The sequence below is a fragment of the Kogia breviceps genome, chromosome 3, assembly GCF_026419965.1.
Source record: "Kogia breviceps isolate mKogBre1 chromosome 3, mKogBre1 haplotype 1, whole genome shotgun sequence".
Classification (NCBI taxonomy): Eukaryota; Metazoa; Chordata; class Mammalia; order Artiodactyla; family Physeteridae; genus Kogia; species Kogia breviceps.
The window spans coordinates 75,562,613-75,583,503 of record NC_081312.1 but is presented as its reverse complement, the minus strand read 5'-3'; the positions used below and the strand labels follow the sequence as shown (position 1 = coordinate 75,583,503).

The 20,891-nt window shown below is 48.9% G+C and overlaps 1 protein-coding gene across 1 annotated transcript in view; it reads left to right on the top strand.

Annotated features, from left to right (window-relative positions):
- The window catches only part of LOC131753450 (T cell receptor alpha chain MC.7.G5-like), a 264,739-nt gene extending 254,820 nt beyond the window's left edge, over positions 1-9,919 (top strand). The window contains exons 5-8 of the mRNA XM_067028809.1: positions 5,701-5,955; positions 7,512-7,556; positions 8,435-8,542; positions 9,366-9,919. Of these exons, the coding sequence (XP_066884910.1) occupies positions 5,701-5,955; positions 7,512-7,556; positions 8,435-8,541 (407 nt within the window). The 3' untranslated portion in view covers position 8,542; positions 9,366-9,919. The remainder of the gene's footprint in view (positions 1-5,700; positions 5,956-7,511; positions 7,557-8,434; positions 8,543-9,365) is intronic.
- Positions 9,920-20,891: the final 10,972 nt, after the last annotated feature.

Here is a 20,891-nt window from a genome sequence, read left to right as displayed (position 1 = left end):
CAGGATGGTACGGGGTTCATAGCACAGCTTGGGAGGCTGGCAGACCTGGGGGAAAGTCTGGCTCTACCATCTCTAGCTAATTAAGTCTCCACTTTCTCAATGGCAAAATGACAATAACCACATCATAACAAGACAATGCTCAGCGTATAGCAAGTAATCAATAAATGGTAGCTTTACTAAATAATATTAATAATAATTATCATCATCATCAACAAGGCTTTGTTATTACTAAAGCTTCATTATTTTTTTTTTTTTTTTTTTTTTTTTTTTTTTTTTTTTTTTGCGGTATGCGGGCCTCTCACTGTTGTGGCCTCTCCCGTTGTGGAGCACAGGCTCCGGACGCACAGGCTCAGCGGCCATGGCTCACGGGCTTAGTTGCTCCGCGGCATGTGGGATCTTCCCGGACCAGGGCACGAACCCGTGTCTCCTGCATCGGCAGGCGGATTCTCAACCACTGCGCCACCAGGGAAGCCCTAAAGCTTCATTATTGTAAAGGGAAAGGGGAATGACTTCCCTGGGAAATATGAAACCTAAGAAACAAAGACCCAGGGTGCCTTGTAGAATGGTGCCCTCAAAGTCTGGTGGGTTTTAGCAGGTTAACATCAGGAAGGTTATTGCAAAGACCGTACCCTCAGTGGAGATTCGGCAGTGGTAACAAGTTCAACTTTGGAGCAGGGACCAGACTAAGTGTCCAACCAAGTAAGCAATGCGGGGCAAGGGTGGACATTGACAACTAATTCTTCTTTGTCCAAGACGCTGAGTTGAGCCCGGGTATTATCTTCTGTAGGATCCCAAATGGTTCTTTCCACCCATCCCAGAAAATCCTCTCATCCTGCGCTCAATGCTCAGGAAACAACATCCTTGGGCCACAACCTGAAGAATCATGAGTCAGGTGATGGGCAAGGAGTCCTGGACCTTTCACGAGAGGATCCAGGATACTGCTGCCCTGAGCGGGGGGTTTTGCTCTACTGAATTCCTGGTTTAAGGAAAACGCAACCTCCAACCAAGGGCACTACAGCAGGATGAGGCAGGAGGGGAAGGATTAAGAGACAAAGTCTCAACACAGAAGATCAGAAGGTATACCTCTAAAGAGTGTGACCCTCCGTCCCCTGTGAGAGACCAGTGTTTCTGCTACTGAAATAGGAGGCAGGTCCAGTGAGTTTCTGTAATGGTGTCACCTGCAGTGTGAATACCAGAGGAATGACCGATAAACACACATTTGGGAAAGGAACGCAAGTGGCCATAATATCTGCTGAGTCATTCTAGGTGGCACCATTTACAACCCCATGGGCCAGTGTCACTAATCTTTTCCCCAGAGATATTAGTATTACTATGGTAAGGCTAACTGTGGGTGTTACAACTAATTGTCTTACAGAGGCCTCTGCGAACGGGAAAAGCCATACTATCAATCTTGAAAATCTGTGTTTCTCTAGGTCAAACGCATTAACATTTTACTTTAGTCATTCAGTGGCTAATTTTAAATGCCTTCTATGTGGCCGTCAATCTATAAAATGTGAGACTGAGTATGAAGATATCTAAGATAGATGCCTGACCTGTCTCCAAATAGTATAAAAACTAGCCAAAGGGACCAAACTATTGTAAATTTAGCAACCTGAAAACCATTTTAGTATCAACCAGCTGATGATGTCAACAGGCACAGTAGAGATTCAGAGGAATGGAGTCCCGGCTCAAAAGTTGGCCTAGGGCTTCCCTGGTGGCACAGTGGTTGAGAGTCCGCCTGCCGATGCAGGGGATACAGGTTTGTGCCCCAGTCCGGGAAGATCCCACATGCCTCAGAGCGGCTGGGCCCGTGAGCCATGGCCGCTGAGCCTGCGCGTCCGGAGCCTGTGCTACGCAATGGAAGAGGCCACAGCAGTGAGAGGCCCACGTACCGCAAAAAAAAAAAAAAAAAGTTGGCCTAGATGGAGAAGGTTTGATGCAGTAGAAAGGATTCATTGAGTCTGAAGGATAGAGTAAGAGTAAGATCTGTTTGGGCAAAGCAAGGAGAGGAGGGGACTTCCAGGCATAAGGAACACCAAGAAAGAAGGCATGATCTTGGGAATGAACAAGGCACATGATTTTGGCCAAGTAAACACATCTAATAATGAAGTTAGATGGAGAGAAAGCCAAAGATAACTTTATAAACAATGGAGAAAAGGAATACTAGAGCTTTCAAGAGAATACAGTATTGATCACAAAACTTGGTGTATAGTAAACGATAATAGATCATATACAGTACTTTTATTATTTTTTTTTAAATATCATATATTTCTCTGAAATGGTAAACTGAATAAATACAAAGTTGCTTCAAAGCCTTAAAAAAAAAAAAAAGAGAGAGAGAGAGAACAGACAATTAGGGCCAGGACCAGCCACTAGGAACCTGGGAATCCAATTCAGAACTGCAGACCAGAGGTGAAGGTGAGAGGGGCCAGCTCTTTCCATGGATGGCTTGTGGCCTAGACCTCCCCCTTCTTGCTCAGTGGCCTGTAAGAGCCCATCCCTCAGAGAAGGGGAAACCTAGGCTCTCTGTAATGGAGACATTCAGAGTGGTATGGAGGTATTGCCTCCCAGATGCAATTTGGTAAGGGAACCGGAGTTTCCATTACTCCTGGTAAATCTGCGCAGGCTCACTGCTTCCTGACGCTCACCAGAGCCTCAGTGGACCTCAGACTCAGAGTCAGTGCTGCTAACTCACATTTTGGGTTCCTGGTGCCGACCTACCAAGAACAGATTTAGTGGTAAGGGAGATTTCGATCACCGCTGTGCCCCTGGGGATCTAATGCACTAGAGTCTTTGGACATGGGCTTCTGCCGTTAGTTCTGAATTTAAATGAACAGTTAGGAACTAGAATAGGTGACTTCCACACTGAAAAATTGATCCAGTCTTGCTAAGGCCACCTTCTGAGATGTCATCAGTGGTAGGAGGCGTTTAACTTGCTAAGGTGAAACAGAATGTCTCTCCTCCCAGGGCTCTGTCAGAGGGACCCCTAAGGCCCTCCAAATTAACAGTGACTCATTCTTTGTTTTCAGACAAAAAGGTCTCACTAGAGGGACATGGGGTGTAAAAGTAAAAGGGGGCTTTAAAGAGTCAAGTTTAGGGATCAGTATCCAGCTTTTTTGACCAAAAGGTGGAATTAGCAGAAATTCTGCAAATCCGATGATCACTAGGCCACCTGTTTATCCAACAATTATTTCTTGAGCCCCTAGTATATGGCAGAGACCGGGGACACAGCAGTAATCTAGGGACAGATCTTTGCTGTCACAGAGCTTACATTCCAGGGAGCCAGTGTGAAGAGTTTGGTGTAGCTGTACTCATATAGGGAATGTAAAGGATTTGAGAGAGGCAATTCAAGCTCTCCAGATCATGGCAGCCCCTGAATGTCAGGAGAGGAAGTGTGGGCACCATCCTATAGGCAATAGGGAGTCTCTGAATTATTTTGAACAAAAAAGTGACCCGATCAGCTCCATGTTTTAGACAAGTGGTTTGGATGATGAGCTCAAATAAGAGATTGAAGTGTGGGGAGCAGGAGAGGGTGAGTAAGAGAGGAAATCAGGGGTAGTGAAGCCGGACAGGAGAAACAACAGCCAAAATGCACATAGGAAAGCCCAAAGGGTATCAACTGGTAAAAACAACACTTGAAGGAGGCTAAAAATCACCTCAGTTCTTCTGACTTCACTAACTGCTCTTTCATTTTGATCGCTCACTAGCAAAGTTGAGCTCCAATTGGCCTGGCCCGGTATCACCCCTCACAGAACTCAAGTTGGCTTTAAGTCTCACCCTCAGCCCCTGGTACCTTTCCTCATGGTCCGTGGCATTGCTCACTCCAGACTAATGCTGTCCGATAGGACTTTCAATGACAATGGAAATATTCTGTCGTTCTGCACTGTCCTATACAGTAGGCATCAGCCACAGGTAGCTACTGAGCTCTTAAAATGAAGGTTTATGGTTAATTGAATTTTTAATTTTACTTGATTTTGGTTAATTTCAATAGCCACAAGTAGCTAAAGACGATCACATTGGACAGTGTGGTCTAGACCTTCTCCAGCCTGACACCTGCCTGGCGCTAGGACTTGAGTGAGAGTTTAACCAGGACTCAAAAGTTGGGCATCTGGCCCCCACAGTAACCCCGCTCCCCCTCTAAGGCCAACCTGTGTCTGGTGGCAGCTTAGCCTCTGCCTTCTTCTTGAGGCCACATTCTCTCAGAACCTCCACACCCTTCCATGTCCCCCTCCCCAGTCCCACCCATGACCCCTGCTGATGACTAACAAATCCACTGGCGTGTGGTATTGGTTAATGGCTTCCCGTCTCTCCCCTCCCAGGAAGAGATTTACACCATAGATCCTTAACCCACAGTGATGTCAGCCCCACAGGTAGATGGAGATTAGAGGGGAGCAGGCAGAATCCTTTGAAGCCAGAGGTTTGGAATGTCGCTCACATGTGACCATGGACCCACCCCTGCTCTGCTGCTCCAGGGACAGCCCCAGCACAGACAGCTCTGCCTTGACTCACCATCCCAAGGCCATGCCAAGGGCTGATGCCCCTGGTTTGGTGTCAAGCTGGATATCTGCATTGCCAAGGCCACCCTGGCTGGCTCAGCTAGTGGGGTGCAAAACTTTGCATGCCTGGTGAGGAGCTGGGGGAGCAGAGAACCACAGGGGCAGGAAGCTGTTGTCCCAACCCTGCTATAAACTCTCTGGGTGGCCCCAAAGTGTTAATCCTCCAGGCAAAGCCCCGCTTCCTCCTCCAAGGGCAAGAGGTCTGAAAGAATAAACACTGAGGGTTGCATTAAAAACACAAAATCCTATGAAAATACCGAAGAGTCATTCTCAGCACTAAAGAAAAGCCTCCAGCAACTCCTGCTTCCTGCGGGGTGAAGAGTAGAAACTGTGTATTACTCGGTAGCACATTATTATGGCAGTCTCCTGATAGTATCAAGAGCTACAATTAATAAAATTATTTCAGTGTTTCACAGTTTATTAAATATAATTTATATGGAGAAACTCTCATGGCTTCTCAGAATAGCCTGGTTAGGAAAGTGGATGAGGCAACATCCGCATTTAACAGATGAAATTCCTGAGACGCAAGGAGCTGGTGTGAATTGCTCAAGGCCTTGTGTCTAGTAAATGGCAGAGCCAGGGCTTGGATGCAGATGTTCTGATTTAGCATCTAAAACTTTTATCAGTGAGAGAAATCTCCTGGTGATGCGACCGATCTTCCAACTTCATGCCAGCCTATCATAAAGCTCACTCCTGTCAGTGCCCAACCTTAGTGGGGGAGACCACCCCAGATTCTAAGACGTATGGTTTGCTTTGAGGGACATCTTTTTTACTCTCGCTTTGTCCTGCCAGAACTATGTTGCTGCTTACTGTGCCTACTGAGCTTTGAAGAAGTTCCCTTAAGCAGAAGAGTGGACAGTATCCTTAAGTAGCCCTGCATTTCTGGTTGCCTTGAATGGCAGGCAGGGCCTGGCAGAGAGCATTCACTAATTGGCCAGGACTCATGGTTTGCGCCTGTCCCTGAGTCCCGTCTGTTGCAAGCTGCTGGTGTCTACAATGTTCTTTCCCATCTAAAGCCTGACAAATGTGACTTGTCAGCCCTACAGAGCCCCACTCTTGCCCATCACTGGCATCTGGACTCAGGCCTGGGTTGGGGCAAGGAGGGAAACGAACATCTCCTAACCCGTGTCTTTTGGGTCCACAGATATCCAGAACCCCGACCCTGCCGTGTACCTGCTGAGAAGCCCCAAATCCAGCAACACCTCCGTCTGCTTATACACCGATTTTGAATCTCAAGCCAATGTGTCACAAGTCACGACGCCCGTGGTGTTCAGCTCAGACAGCACCATGCTAGACATGGGAGTCTTGGGTTCCAGGAGCAATGGAGTCGTGGCTTGGGGCAGCAGGACCCATTTGGGATGCACAGCCGCCTTCAACCAGACCTTCTACTCCAGCTCAGGTGAGTGCAGCCTTGGTGCCGGTCTCAGCTGAGTCTCCTCCTTCAAGAGGCCTTGTTGTGCTTGGGGCTCGGGTCCTTGGTATCTAAAAGCTGCTCTGATTGGTGGTCTCGGCCTCATCAACTGTCAGCAAAGCCCCCTCCCCTCTCTTTACTGAGCACCAGTGAATCCCATGCCAGCAGGCGGCAGAACGTCCTGGGCAAAGAGCAGAGGGGGAGAGGCGAGGGGCACACTGGCCCTGAGGCTCACCCACTCTGAGTCCCCATCCCCCTGGCTCCGCTCAGCCCCTTACTGCTCCTCCAGGCCCCGCCCTGATGCACTTCTCCAAGATCCCTCCCCTTATTTCTCCCTCTCTGCCAAAGGTCTCTCCCAGCTCCTAACCTCACTCATTCATTCATTCATTCATTCACTCAGCGATCACTGATTGTGCATGTACAACATGCCAGTTGCTGCCGTGGAGGAGCAAACACATCAGATGAGGGGTCTGTCCTGAGCAAGCCCCATTCCCGTTGGGGGAGACCAACCATCAGCAAGTGGAAATCTAAAGAACTCCAGATTGTAATACGTGCTTTAACTTGGAGTTGGGGAAACAGCCACCTTAGGGACAAAAGTCACAGAACGGCTCTCTGGGGAAATGCTATTTGAGATGAGATTTCAAGGCTAAGAAGGTACCAGCCATGCCAACGGCAGAGAAAGGACCCTATAGAGGCCTGAGCCAGGAGGAGCTCAGTGAGAAAGGAGAAGGACAGGAGGAAATAAGATGGAAGAGGTAGGCAAGGGCCACATCACAGGGCCTCACCCGTCATGACAGGGAGACACTGTTCTAGGTACAAGGAGAAGCTTTTGATTGGCTATAAACAGGGAATGACATCCAATTTACTTTTTTAAAAAATCACTGACGACTGAGTGGAAAATGGATTGTAGGAGCCAAGAGTAGAAGCCGAAAAGAAGCCATTGCAGCAGAGAGATGATGGAGGCCAAGATGGGCTTGTGGCAGGGGAGTTAAATGCCATGCCCAATACTATTTGGGATCCAAAGGTAGAACCATGCAGGGATGAGAAGGAAAAGAGGGCATCAAGGAAGGTGGCTGGATTTTATTTCTAAGCAGCTGTGTCAATGGTAATGCTGTTTACTGAGTCAGAGAAAACAAACAAACAAATTTGGGATGCAGGGGTCAAAACTTTGTGGAACATGTGAAAGCATCTATACCCCTCATGGCACTTGTCACTGTGTCTGTCTTACTTCCTCTATCAGACTCCAGACTGGAACTCGCCCAAGGGTAGGGTCTAACAGCTCCTTAGGGCCTTGTGTCATGTAACATGCGTTTAGCACAACCAGTGTTCATTAAGTGAATAAAATGGTGCCCAGAAGCCAGGGTGTTGGTCCTTCAGGGGTCAGTGGCTCATCCCAGCAGGTGCCCATATGGGACAGGTTCTCTCAAGATCTCTGCACAAGGAAGAATGGAGGAGGCTGGAGACATTCAGCAGCCCAACTTCTGGGGTGGGAGAGTCAGCATGCTCGGGACCCTAAGAAAAATTTCTTTGTTTGTTCCTTCTAGGAATTCCCTGTGATGCCAAGATAGCAGAGAAAAGCTTTGAAACAGGTAAGGGAGGGGTCTATCCTGGCTTCACACAGGTCTGTGGAGGCGGTGAACCCACAATTACTGGGACGGGATAGAGGTGATGAGAAGGAATGTGTGGGTCTAGGAACGAGGTTCTGAGGAACAAGAACAACAGTCCGAGCCCTGGTCAGAGCTGCCTGGGGACATTCTTAAATCCCTAGATTCCTCTTACCATCTCTAATTCTCTTTTCCACTCTAAGTACTTTGAGGATGAGTCTAGTCTTGCTAGACCAGTGACTCACCCCTAGGCCTCTGTATTCCTTTCAATAGCTCCACTGTCAGCACAGCTCAAGAGAGCTTCTGGGTGGCCCAGGTGTGAAATCTCTGACCAGCTTTTGTGTGGCCCTAGACTAACCAGGTCACCCTGAAGACATTTTCCCTCCATAGCCAGGGGGTTTTGCCTTCTTTCAAGAAGACCAGCAGAATTCATGTAGGCAGTGACCTTGTCTCTCAAAGATCCCCACTACTCCTCAACACCTACCCTGGGCCCATATTCATTGCCATTTGAGCCATTTGTACTGAGTCATCCGGATGTCTTGTGGTTCAGCCACTAGATTCTCACGGAGGGGCCCAGACCCAGGGGGCTGCGTGTGATAAGTTCTGAGCACCCACCATCCCCATCCACGGAGGGGCTCAGAAATAAAACAAAGAGTAAATGCAGTCAGTGTTTCCCTTTGGAAATGAAATGCTGTTGACCCTGGAGGGATGTACAAATATGTTTATGAGGGGATGTGCCCCAAAGCTCAAAGGGAGAGGCAGATCCAGGCGCCGAAGCCCACCCCACTCCCCACCCTGCTTTCGGTGTCACGGGGGCTGTGCAGACCTGTGCCCATGACCGCTGTGGCCCCTTGGTTTTGCAGATATGAACCTAAACTTCCAAAACTTGTCAGTGATCGGGTTCCGCGTCCTCTTCCTGAAAGTGGTCGGGTACAACCTGCTCATGACGCTGCGGCTGTGGTCCAGCTGAGGTGAGCCGGCATCTCAGCCGGGCGGTGGGGTCTGGGGGGTCTGGGGGTGGGTTCCCAAAGCTAACCTCCCCCAGGCTCTTGCTTTTAGGTCTTAAGTCTGGGCCCACCAGACTCCTCCTTTTTTTTCCTGTTAGGAGTTCCCCTTGTTAATAGCAATGGCCCAAAACACTTGATAAACACAGTACACTCCTCAGGTGACATTAGTCACCTCGCTTGAGCCATGTCTCCCCTACAAAGTATGAGGAAGAGTTGTTATTATCCTCATTTTGGAAATGAAGAAACTGAGGCCACGTAATATCAAGGGCCACACAGCTAATGAGGGAAACTTAGGAGAAACTTAGGACCCAGACTCATTCATATCCACACCTTCTGTCATATCCCTTTCGCTGCAAATCCTAAAAGGGCGGCCCCCAATTCCTTTCCTCGGGCCCTCTGTCCCCAATATGGTGAGACGGTATTGTATTCATTATCCACCCTAATCCTGGCTAGAGTCTCCAGACCCTTCGCCCCCAGCACCCCAGGTCATCCCACTGACAAGAGCATCCCATCAGAAAGAACCCGGGAGGCTTCCCTGCTAACACAGTGGTTAAGAATCCGCCTGCCAATGCAGGGGACACGGGTTCGAGCCCTGGTCCGGGAAGATCCCACATGCCACGGAGCAACTAAGCCCGTGCGCCACAACTACTGAGCCCGCGTGCCACAACTACTGAAGCCAGGACCCATTTGCTCCTAGAACTCTACAAACAGAGGCATCCCCATCACATCCCTAACTGTCCTGCATCTCCTCAGTATGCAGCCTGACTTCTGTTCTTTCTCCTCCCAGGTCTCCAAGAACATGCTCCCTCTCCCCTTGTTCCTTGTCACCCCTCCTCTCCCTCTTCAAGCAGAGAGGTGAACTCTCTGCCCCCATGGACAGGAAGGCTCCCTCCACCTCTCTGGCCCCACTAGCAATACCACCAACTGGATCCTACCAGATATTCGTGATCAAGACGCTGAAGAGCTGCCCAGCACTGCTGCCACCCCCTCTGTTCCCTCACTGCTGCTTGTCACTGCCTGGCATTCTCAGCAAAGACGGAGCCCGCTGCAGCCTCTCCTGGCTGTGGGGAAACTCCCTCCCCGCCCCTCCCCTCCCAGAGACTGCCTCTGATGTCCCCCTGGAGGATGGATCCCAGTGGGTTCTCTTGGGCTCTAGCTCCTGGAGAATGTTGTGTGCTGTTTATCTTTTTTACATAGTGTTCATAAAGAAATACGTATCACCCTTTTTCCCAAGATGTGGGGGAGAGTATCTCATGATCTAGGCCCTGCTCTGCTTGTGTATCTGAGCCACGTTGTATATTCTGCTGCCATGGCTTCATTAAAAGCAATTTGGAAGAGCGGAGGCTGTGCTCCTGTTTGATTGGATTTGGTCGGGATCGTCTTCGGCCTGCTGTGGATCACTAGCTGGGCAGAAAGAAACCAAGGCGTTTGTCCATGATGACGTTCAGGGAGCCTAACTCAAGAAGCTGCTTCAGTCCACCTCTTCATGGAAAAACCTCTAAAAAATTCCACTTAGAAGGCTGTACTGGGAGCCAGGTGAACCCGCTGAAAAGCTCGGGTCCCTGCTCTTCCACAGGGCCACCCGTAGCAGCAGGCCCATGTACATGGGTGGTAATGACCTGGAGTTGAAATTTGGCAAGTGTCCCCAAAAGGCTACCCACTGTCTCCTGCCCTGAAGGAACATTTCCTTTACCTTTTCTCTCAGACTGGATTCCCGTTGAAACAGTGCATTGACCTATAAATTCATGGCTGGGAACCACCCACCATTCCAGTGCCTGGGTCCCAACCCAAGGCCCAACCCATTGGAGTGCCCAGTCTAGGAGTGGGGGAAACGGGTAGAAGATTTTGACCCTAGCCACACTTTCTACTCCCACCACCCTGGATGTGAGAATGAGAAAAGCAGAGATGAGCTCTCTCCCCACAAGCCCAGGGACTCAGCCAAGGAGAGTAGAAATCTCAAGCCCTCACCTACAGCACAGGTGATGGGGATCCCCTGGGGCCCCTGGGGTTCTCCTGAGCCTCCTGCTGCCTGAGCATCTTTCCTGGGGTCATGGATGCTGATGGGAACACCCCTCAGAGACCACTCAGCCATCCACTTCACAATTACCACGATCAAGACCGAAGCCCAGGGGCTTCCCTGGTGGTGCAGTGTTTGGGAGTCCGCCTGCCGATGCAGGGGATACGGGTTCGTGCCCCGGTCCGGGAAGATCCCACATGCCGCGGAGCGGCTGGGCCCGTGAGCCATGGCCGCTGAGCCTGCGCGTCCGGAGCCTGTGCTCCGCAACGGGAGAGGCCACAACAGTGAGAGGCCCACGTACCGCAAAAAAAAAAAAAAAAAAAAAAAAAAGACCGAAGCCCAGTGCTTAACAATTCCCAGGGCAGTGGTGTGTGTGTGTGGTGCAGGGTTCCCATCCTCAAATACCTGTACAGTTCACCTGTGTGTCTCTGACCACACAGCCAGAAACATGCAAATCCTTCTAGCTACAATGCAGGCCTCCTCCATCCTACAGGGATGGAGCCACCAGCTCGATAGGTAACCTAGGCATGTCCCTCCCCTCTGTGAGCTCCAGGGTCACCACCTGTAAAACCTGTGTCACATAGGACTGGAGGCTGCCTCAACTCCCTGCATCTCTGATTCTCTGGCTTCTACAGAAGTAAAATCCATGTCCGTCTCCGGAGCCCTCCCGAGGGTAGTCACAGGAACCCCAGTTCTCTCTGAGCAGCCTCATGTGCAGCCTAAATACAAGTGCCTTTAAAGATCACTAAAGCGAAAGGTCTCAGAGGAAATCCCATCATAGCAGGTCACTCTCACACACAGGAGGACAGGCACCACCTGTGGGGAACTCAAAACTGCCTCATCAGTCTAACACAGTGCTAGAGATTCTACCATTGGGAATTTCTTTTCATTAAAGCATTTGCTTCCCCATAATAAATGAAAATGCCCCTGGAGGGGGGTTAACAGAGCAAGCCTTTATCAACTGTGAAAAACTCCCAGGCAAATTAGTCTTTTTGTTCCTCCTCCTAAAATAGTAATTCACTTTGGTCTGTACACAAAAGATTCAGGCAAGGGATGTGTAGGTGACTGGGGAGACAGGTCTGCCCCTGAGAGTTGGCTGCAAAGATGCTGAGGATGAAGGGGACATGGGGCTTAGGGCAGAGGACAGGAGCAGGGACCCTGGAAGGCAGTGAAGAGGCCAAAGACAGGTCCTTCCAAGAACCTCAGAGGAGGCCCGGGGCCCTCCACCAGCCCAGGGCCCTCAGGTGGCAGGGCCCCTTGGTCACTGGACTCCTAAAGCTACCCGAGGACCTATGAGGGGATGCAACAGCAGCGGCTAGGGATCCTCCCAGACCCACGGAGGGAGCAAGGCCTGCTCCTTCCAGGCCCAGCCCAAGCTGAGGGTGACAAGGTCTCAGTCAGGTAAGAGGCAATCTGGAAAGCAGGGTCAGCACCACCCCTGAGCAGTTTCCTTCTCAAACCAGGGGCCCGCGTGCCTAGAGCCTGTGCTCCACAAACAAGAGAAGTCACTGCAATGAGAAGCCCACGCACGGCAACGAAGAGTAGGTGCGCAGCAAGGAAGACCCAACACAGCCCAAAATAAATAAATAAAATAAATTTAGAAAAATAAAATAAAATAACTACCAGGAAAAGCAAAATCTGAATGATGGTCCCTTGGCCAGTGCAGCCCCAGGCGGGCACTCATCCAATAGAGCCTAGAGGATGGTTACTCTGGGAAAGCACACAGGGCTTCCAGGCATCAGCCCCCCAGTCACTGAGGCACCATACCAAGGTCCAGGGCTGAAGGCCACATTACCACCCACCTCACTTCCTCCAGTGTCCTATCTTAAAAGTCCTTCTCCAATCTACCTCCGGGAGCAATTTGTGGGGAAAAAAAAACTTCTGACTGATGGGTGGGTCTGGGGAAGGGGGGCAAGCCGTGTGCAGACCCAGTGCCGTCACTCTGTTTACGTACACTGATGAGCCAGGAGACTGCGGCGGCCAATGCCCTGCCTGTGTGTAAGGCCACCTGCGATTCAGGCATAGTTTCACCCAGACACACACATGCGTCAGGTTTCCTCTGACTATCACACGGAGAGCTATATTTTGAAATTAATAAGCAGGTCAGACATTGAGTCAGTAGCCAAAAGTAGGACAGGAGGTGATAAAAAGTCTACCACTTCCGCGCAGATGTTCTGGGGGCTTGGGGCGGCCCCTCCCATTTCCATGACGTCATGGCTGCCCCGAGGGGCAAATGGGGCACCGTTTGAAGCTCTCCCGCAGAAACCACATCCTCTGGAAAAAAAAGAGTTTAAAGTTCTGAGTTACAGATAGCATCACCCTAGGCCACGTGCTGCCGGGGCCAGGAGGGCTGGGCCGTTACACCACCACGACCGCAGGTGCGACAGGAAGGCGGTGGGCGAGCTGGGAGGGGCTGGCGGGGCCCTGGCAACGGGCACCCACGCCCACAGCCGGGGAGGTGCTGCACACCCCACTGCGAGAAGCAGCCCCGCCCCGCCTCTCCCACCCCTCACCAACCCAGCCCTGAGATCAAAGCTTGATCATATCCTTTCTTAATACGGGACAGGCCCTTTTCGGCTATGGGGTCTCAAACGCCCCCCTACATACAGCTGGGGCTGGTTCTCCGAGGAAGGCCCCCACTCCAGGTCAGCGCTGAAGTGCAGGGTGATGGCCGTGATGGATATCTGCCTCCCAGAGGCCAAGGAGACCAGGATTCAGGAGGCCCGGAGACGGGGAGCCGCAGAAGGAGACCCAGAACCTAAGACCCGAAGAACGGCGGTGCTTGGACGTCCTGCTCTGTGGTAGTGTCCCTGGCCAACCACGTGGGGGCAGCAGCACTCCACCAAAGAGGCCTCTTCTCCCTTTTCTGCTTATTTTAAGGAAGGAAAGCCCCCAATGCTTAGGAGAACCTCATTTCAGAGGAAAATAAAAGGACAGGAGACTTCACTCCAGGAGCCGAGCCCTTGCCCTTTGCCCATCACTGCGTCGGGCTCCGGCCCACATGATCGATCCTGTCACATCCCTTGGAGGAGAGAGGGTTTAGAGTGTCTGGCCGGGCAGACAGCAGGGGGCACCACCTGCCCAGGATCACCAGGCTCCCTCATCCAGAGCACTAGAAAGGAGTCCCCCGGGAGGGGCTGGGGGAGCCCCCGGGATACTGGCGAGCCCTCTGGATTCCTCAGCAGGGAGCCTGGGCTGGTGGCCGGGATCCACCACTCTAACCGCCCACAGCCTCAGTTTCCCAGTGGGGTCAGTGCTCTCTCACAGGGCAGTTTAAGAACCAAGGTTCCTCTCACAGTGCATACCTGCCAAGGGATTCAGCCTCTGTACAAAATACATGACTCCGCACAGATGAAGCTCAAGAACAGGCAAAACTAATCACCAGCAATGGAAATGGGAACAGTGGATGATGACTCTGGGGTAGAAGGACTCACTGGAAAGGGGCACAAGGGAAGCTTCCAGGTGGTGGAAATGTTCTGCATCTTGATTTGGGTACACAGGTGTATACACGTGTCAAAATGACTCCAACTGCACACATAAGATTTGCGCATTTTAGCATATGTAAATTATATCTCAATGAAGTACTGTTCCCATTAACACACACAGTTTCAGCTTAGTAAACTGAAATGCAAATATAAGGGAATGCCCAGAAAGGTGAAGAGGTCCTGCGAGTTGAGCTGGATCGAACTGGACCACCACGCTGAGATGAAAGTGAGGCTGCTTCTTCGCTAGGCCGGTGCCCAGGTGAGCCTAGGCCTCCCAGCCCCACCAGCGGATGGCCACTTCTCCCCTCACTATGGACCCAGGAGCTTCTGGCTACACCCTCATGTGCATTTTCTTGCTCCCTCCATGGCTTCCAGCTTCCGGGAGAGCTTGATGGAAGGGAAATTGCAGAACTGGGAGGCACTGGCAAGGCTGTAGCCAATTTTCTGACAAAAGCCAACACTCCTGGCCCCAGAGTACTCCAGGCGGCCCAGACTCCTCTCGTTGCAACATCACCGAACACTCCCACTTCTTATGGCCCCTCTCACCCTCTGGGGGCCTCTCTGCCTTCAGAAGGACCCCCTTGAGCCCTAGCTGAACATAAATAAGGTCTGAAGGAATGAAGGCAGACCACCCTCCAGCAGGCAGTTTCTCTGGGCAGCCATCGTCCCAGGCCAGAACACCCTCCATCATTCCAGGCGGGTTTCACCACCTCTGGGAAAAGGCCAGCCCATTCTCCCTGTTTGCTTTGGAAATGCGGGCACACTCCCATTGCGGAGGCAATAGGCTCCAGAGGAGAGAGCCCTGCCATTTTCAAATTCTTTTAAAAATCCCACTGAGACGCAGAAAGGGTGCTTGTCTACCCTCTCTCTGAACCGCCCACACAAAATTCAGCCAATGAGAAAAAAAGAAACCATTAAGGGAAGAGCATGTGAGACAAGGCTAGCAGGACTTCAGAGAGTTTAAGGAGATGAAGGACTGTCGTTCAGAGAGTGGTCAGCAACTGGTCTCCATTTCATGCTTCCAGCCTTGATGGGAAGAAACTGGGTTAACATGAAACAGGTCTTCTTTCCAGTGGAGACAGCAAGACACTATTTTTAGCAAACTCTAGGGCATCCTTGCTTCTTGCTGGCCCAAGTCATCCCAGTGATTTACCAAGGGACGGGGGTGGGCCGACATCCTTATCTGGAATCTTTATGAAGAATATCATGTATCTGTGCAACACCAAAGCAAACATGATCCGGCTTTGACTTTCACAGGAAAGCTAAGCAGTAGGCAGAATATGATCACCCCCTTTCACAAATGGGGAAAGAGGTAAAGTGGCTCACTTGCCATCATGGTGAACGAGGCCCACATCAGCACTAGACTCGGTCCCCAGGCTTTCCACCAAGCCCTGTGGACACCCAAGTCCCAGGTGGTTCCAGATGCAGCCATCACAGAGGAAAGAGCAGGAAAAGACAAAGTCTCAGGACGCCCTCCCAAGACTGGTGTCTTATATTCTGCCTGCATGTCCCTTCCCTCTTCCATGACTCTGCCCCTCCTTGATCACTCTTTCGGATTAGAGAAGAATGACAAAACAGAGGTCGGTACACTTAGGAGACACTCCCTCAGTAAATGTTGATGTTAGTCATCTCCTGAGGCAATACTTTCTGCACAAGCAAACTCCACTACTCAATCATATGGCAACAAGAGTTAGTAAAGTAATACCTAGATACACTCTGGCCAGCCGGTCCGATGGCTGATTCTTACTCAGCTGTCAGATTTCAGCCTAAATGTCTCCTGTTTAGAGAGGTCTTTCCTGACCACTGTGTCTGAGCAGCTCCCTCCCCTTCTCCACTCATGATCACTTCGTACAGTTTATGCCCTTCATTCTACTTCATAACAACACAATTCTATTTATGTGCTAATTTGGCGCTCTTCCCAACTCGAATGTAAGGCTCAAAAAGGGAGGTGCCTTGTCTGTTCTGATCACCTCCGAATGGCCAGTGCCTGGCAGAGCAGGCGCACAAATATTTTTTAACTAAGTGATGGAGTAATAGAAAGGAGGCGCTTCCCCACCAGATGTCTCTTATTAACATCCTGAAAGTAGATGGGGTAAAAGGTCATGAGGTCTTCCCTGGTGGCACAGTGGTTAAGAATCTGCCTGCCAATGCAGGGGACACGGGTTCGAGCCCTGGTCTGGGAAGATTCCACATGCCGCGGAGCAACTAAGCCTGTGCGCCATAACTATTGAGGCTGTGCTCTAGAGCCCAAGAGCCACAACTACTGAGCCCGAGTACCACAACTACTGAAGCCTGTGTGCCTAGAGCCCGTGCTCCGCAACAAGAGAAGCCACCGCAATGACTAGCCCACGCACTGCAACAAAGAGTAGCCCCCGCTCACCGCAACTAGAGAAAAGCCCGTGGGCAGCAACGAAGACACAACGCAGCCAAAAATAAATAAATAAAATTTTTAATAAATAAATAAAACGTCGATGATTGTTGAAGCTGAATGTTGGGTATCTGCGAGTTTATCTCTTGATGTGTATGTGTGTATTTGTGTATGTGTGTATGTGTGAAATAAAAAGTTTAAAACAAAGTTGTTCATCCCTGGGATGAAAAAAGGCAGAGCAGATCTGAATAGCAGACCCTAGGGATGTCTCTAGGGACATCTAGGGAGTCCCTCAGGATATCTCTCTCCAGAGAAAGAGGAAGACCTGACACTGGCCACCAGTTTTTTAGCTGAAAGCCAGTAAAACTGGACATGCAGCTGAGGGAGAAAAGCACTATGTGTGGACAGTTCTCCGTGTTTCTGACAACTGCTCTGAGGGTACATTTGCAGAGCAGTTGCATTAACAAGGTACTTTCACTTACGTTTTGTTGGAACAACAGTGTGAAGTATCATTATCCCCATGCTTGTTATATTATTTATCTCACTCAAAGCCTAATCCAAATGCTTTGGAATCAGACAGAAATAAGATTCAAACCCTAACACTATAGTCTGAGCTTCCATTTCCTCATCTGGAAGAGGAGAACACCAGCTCCCTCCTCACGGGATTATAGGGAAACATAAATAACAGGAAGAGACTTAATACCATGCCACACATATGGTAGGCGCTCAGTGGTAGCTACTCATTCCTGGACCAAGGTTGTGTCTTATCTTTGGTAATCCCACACACTATGTAGCACTAGGTGCCTGGGTGCCTAATTATTGGCTAAATTTTAGAGTCAAAACAAAAGGTCCACAGAAGGTCAAAAGACTGTAAGCGGCAGAACAGGTCCTTGAATCAACACCTTCAGGGCAAGCAAAGTGCTTTCAGCAGCAACAGCAACGGGCTGTCTATCTAGCGTCTTGAAGATACACCTCTTTTTCATCCCATTGACAGAAGTTTTGCATAAGCTTGAACCCACCTATTAATTGAAACTAAGCAAATAAAATATTTTCTTTAGTTCCTCAGAAGTCCTCCTCTTTTTTTCTCATTCCCTTGTCTAAGAGCCTTGTTCTGTGAAGTGTTGTTTCCTCGTGCAGGAAAAAGCCATTTTTAATATGTGCTAAATTTTTTTAAATTAACTGTAGTTAGAAAGTTATACAGCACTCAAACTTCAGAGGCCCAGAGCAGCAAGCCAAGATGGGAGGACACAGTCACACTGAGTTTGTACACGAGCTCCCCAGCCCCTGGTAACCACCAGTGCTAGTTCACTGAGCCTCCAAAACCAGAGAGCAGGCCTCTCTGACCGCCCCAAGTATGTTCAACCATCATAACAAAAGTGTTTTGAAGCCTAAGATGAAAGGATGTGATCAAAGAGGCCAAAGCTATTGGCTGCTAAAAGAAGAAAACACACGAGATGGTTTCCATGTGATAGGGGGCAGGAAATGTGTGGGCAGGAGGTGCTGAGAGCCAGGCTTCCAGCCACTGCAAAGAATGGCAGGGAACAGACCATGTACAGTAGTGTGGCAAATGGCCCCCGGCCCCACAAAAAAGCACAGAAAATAAACCCACCTCATAAAGATACTGAGTTAGAGGCAGCAGAAAATGCTAGGATATAGCTCACCCCTGTGCCATAGTACTCAAAATCCACTCTTGCAGCATGCCACCCTGGGCTCCCAGCTTAAGGCCCATGGACAGTCACCATCACAACACAGCCGGTGGGTAATTAAGAAAGATCCAGACTGGAAGATGCATCGAATGAAAAGATTACCCATCCTGATTCAGTGCCTCTCATCTACCATGTCTTTAGTTACTTCAGCTAAAAATAAACAAACAAAAAACCCCATAAGAATCAGAAACTCTGGGACTTCCCTGGCAGTCCAGTGGTTAAGACTCCACCCTTCCAATGCAGGGGGTGTGGGTTCGATCCCTGGTTGGGAACTAAGACCCCACACGCCACACAGCACAGCACAGCCAAAAAAAAAAAAAAAAAAAAGAGAATCAGAAACTCAATTGGTGGTTGGGGGGGAAGTAGTAATACATTTTTTAAACTTGAATCGTTTCACAGGTAATTCTCCTACACGTAGAGTTGAGAACCACTGAACAAGTGAACAGAAGACTAAAAATGAGTTGTAATGATCTTTTAACTAAATTTAAACTCAAGACTCCAAAAGCTGTCTATAGGCTTCTACCCTTTTGCAACTGGTGAAACATACCGAAGATGAAGGTTTCCCCCACTGGCTTGGGTAAATCACCTCTGAGATAACAGCTAACCCAATTAAGTGGGAGCTTAGTATCTACCCCATGTATCTCAAGATCACTGACATACATTAAAGTTGGTATATTAAAGGCTCTGAAAATTATGTCTTCCTTGGCAAAATTATCACTATGATTCCCAGTTTTCCACCCATTTATCTTGAAGTTCAGATGCTTTTCTTATTCAAAATACCTGTTTATCTACACTAAAAATAATTCAGAAGCCTCCTGATAAAGGTACAAATGTGTACATAAAAGTTTTTTTATTTACATCTTTATTAAATAGAGTATAACTGCTTTACAATGGTGTGTTAGTTTCTGCTTTATAAAAAGTGAATCAAAAAAAAAAAAAAAAAAGTGAATCAGTTATACATATACATATGTCCCCATATCTCTTCCCTCTTGCGCCTCCCTCCCTCCCACCCTCCCTATCCCACCCCTCTAGGTGGTCACAAAGCACCGAGCGCATCTCCCTGTGCTATGGGGCTGCTTCCCACTAGCTATTTTACGTTTGGTAGTGTATATATGTCCATGCCACTCTCTCACTTTGTCCCAGCTTACCCTTCCTCCTCCCCGTAACCTCAAGTCCATTCTCTAGTAGGTCTGCATCTTTATTCTCGTCTTGCCCCTAGGTTCTTCGTGACTTTTTTGTTTTGTTTTTTCAGATTCCATATATATTATGTGTTAGCAAACGGTATTTGTTTTTCTCTTTCTGACTTACTTCACTCTGTATGACAGACTCCAGGTCCATCCACCTCACTACAAATAACTCAATTTTGTTTCTTTTTATGGCTGAGAAAATATGTACATAAAAGTTTTAAAGCATATTCAATTACTCAGTCATAGTTTAGTGAACTAGCATCCCTCAGAATGGCAAACCATGGCCCAAGCACCAACAGCTTGCTTTTGTGAATAAAGTTTTACTGGAACACTGCCAGGCCATTCGAAAAAGCTTGCCGACTCCTAATCTAGAGCTATTCGCAAACTTTAGTGTGTATCAGGGTTACATGGAGAGCTAAGAAACACAGAGGCCCAAGTTCCCAGGTAATTGTGAGAGACACCAAAATTTGAGAACCCCTGCTCTGGATGGGTGCTTCTCAAACTTTAATATGAACATGAATCACCTGCTGACGACGTTAAAACAAAGATTCTGTTTCAGGAGGGTCTGGGGTGGGCTTGAGAGTTTCTTTTTCAAATAAGCTCCTAGGTTATGTCAATACTGCTGGTCAACAGGCTACGTTTCGCATAGCAAGAATCCAGAGCAGCACTTCTCCAATTTGACTGCACGTTAGAATCTCCCGGGTAGTGGTACAAAGTGCAGATGCCACCCGCAAAGATTTGTATTTAATTGGTCTGGGGTGTGCCCTGGGCATTGAGATTTCGTTTTTAAGTTCCCCAAGCAATTCTAATGTGCAGCCAAGTTGGGAAACCTCTAGAGCACAACTCACCATCTCAGCAGTCAGCAAAATTTAAATAGTGGAATCCTCAACATAGCTTATTTCCTGTATATAGCACCCAAGATGGAAACAGGGCTGCTACCACAATACATATAAATATGTCTAGGCTTCAGCCAGCAGACCTATTGTTCCACCCAAGTGTGTCATGAACTCTGATCTTAAGCAAGTTACAAATCGGAGCTTCAGTTTCTTCATCTATCTAATGAGGACTGGAACCCCTGAGATAATGGTAAGAACAAAATGAGAGAACATTTGTGAAGGTGGTTTGGAAAGTAGTGTCTCCTATAAATGAGCATATATACAAACCCCACTTTTGGCACTCTTCTTACACGGTCTAAAAGATACATATTTCCCTTCTCACCACTAAATCACGTTGAAACAGATATAAATGGGGAAGCACACACTTTTCTCAGAAACTGCTTAATGATGCAGTTCCAGGAAGCATTGTGTCATAAGAGCGGAACCACCCGCAACAATTGAAGGATTAGTAAGGGATTTACCAGTTCCAGGGAAAAGACAAAGGACTGTGGTTCCCCAGGGTTGTCGGCCCTGCCTTTTATCATTAACTTCAAATACACTTAATGAAAACATGGAGGTAGATTCACAGTTGCAAGTTATCAACTCCTAAAGAGCTCTGCACAGAGGATTGAAGGAAAAAAAAGGACTTCAACCAATAAAGAATAAAAACAAAAA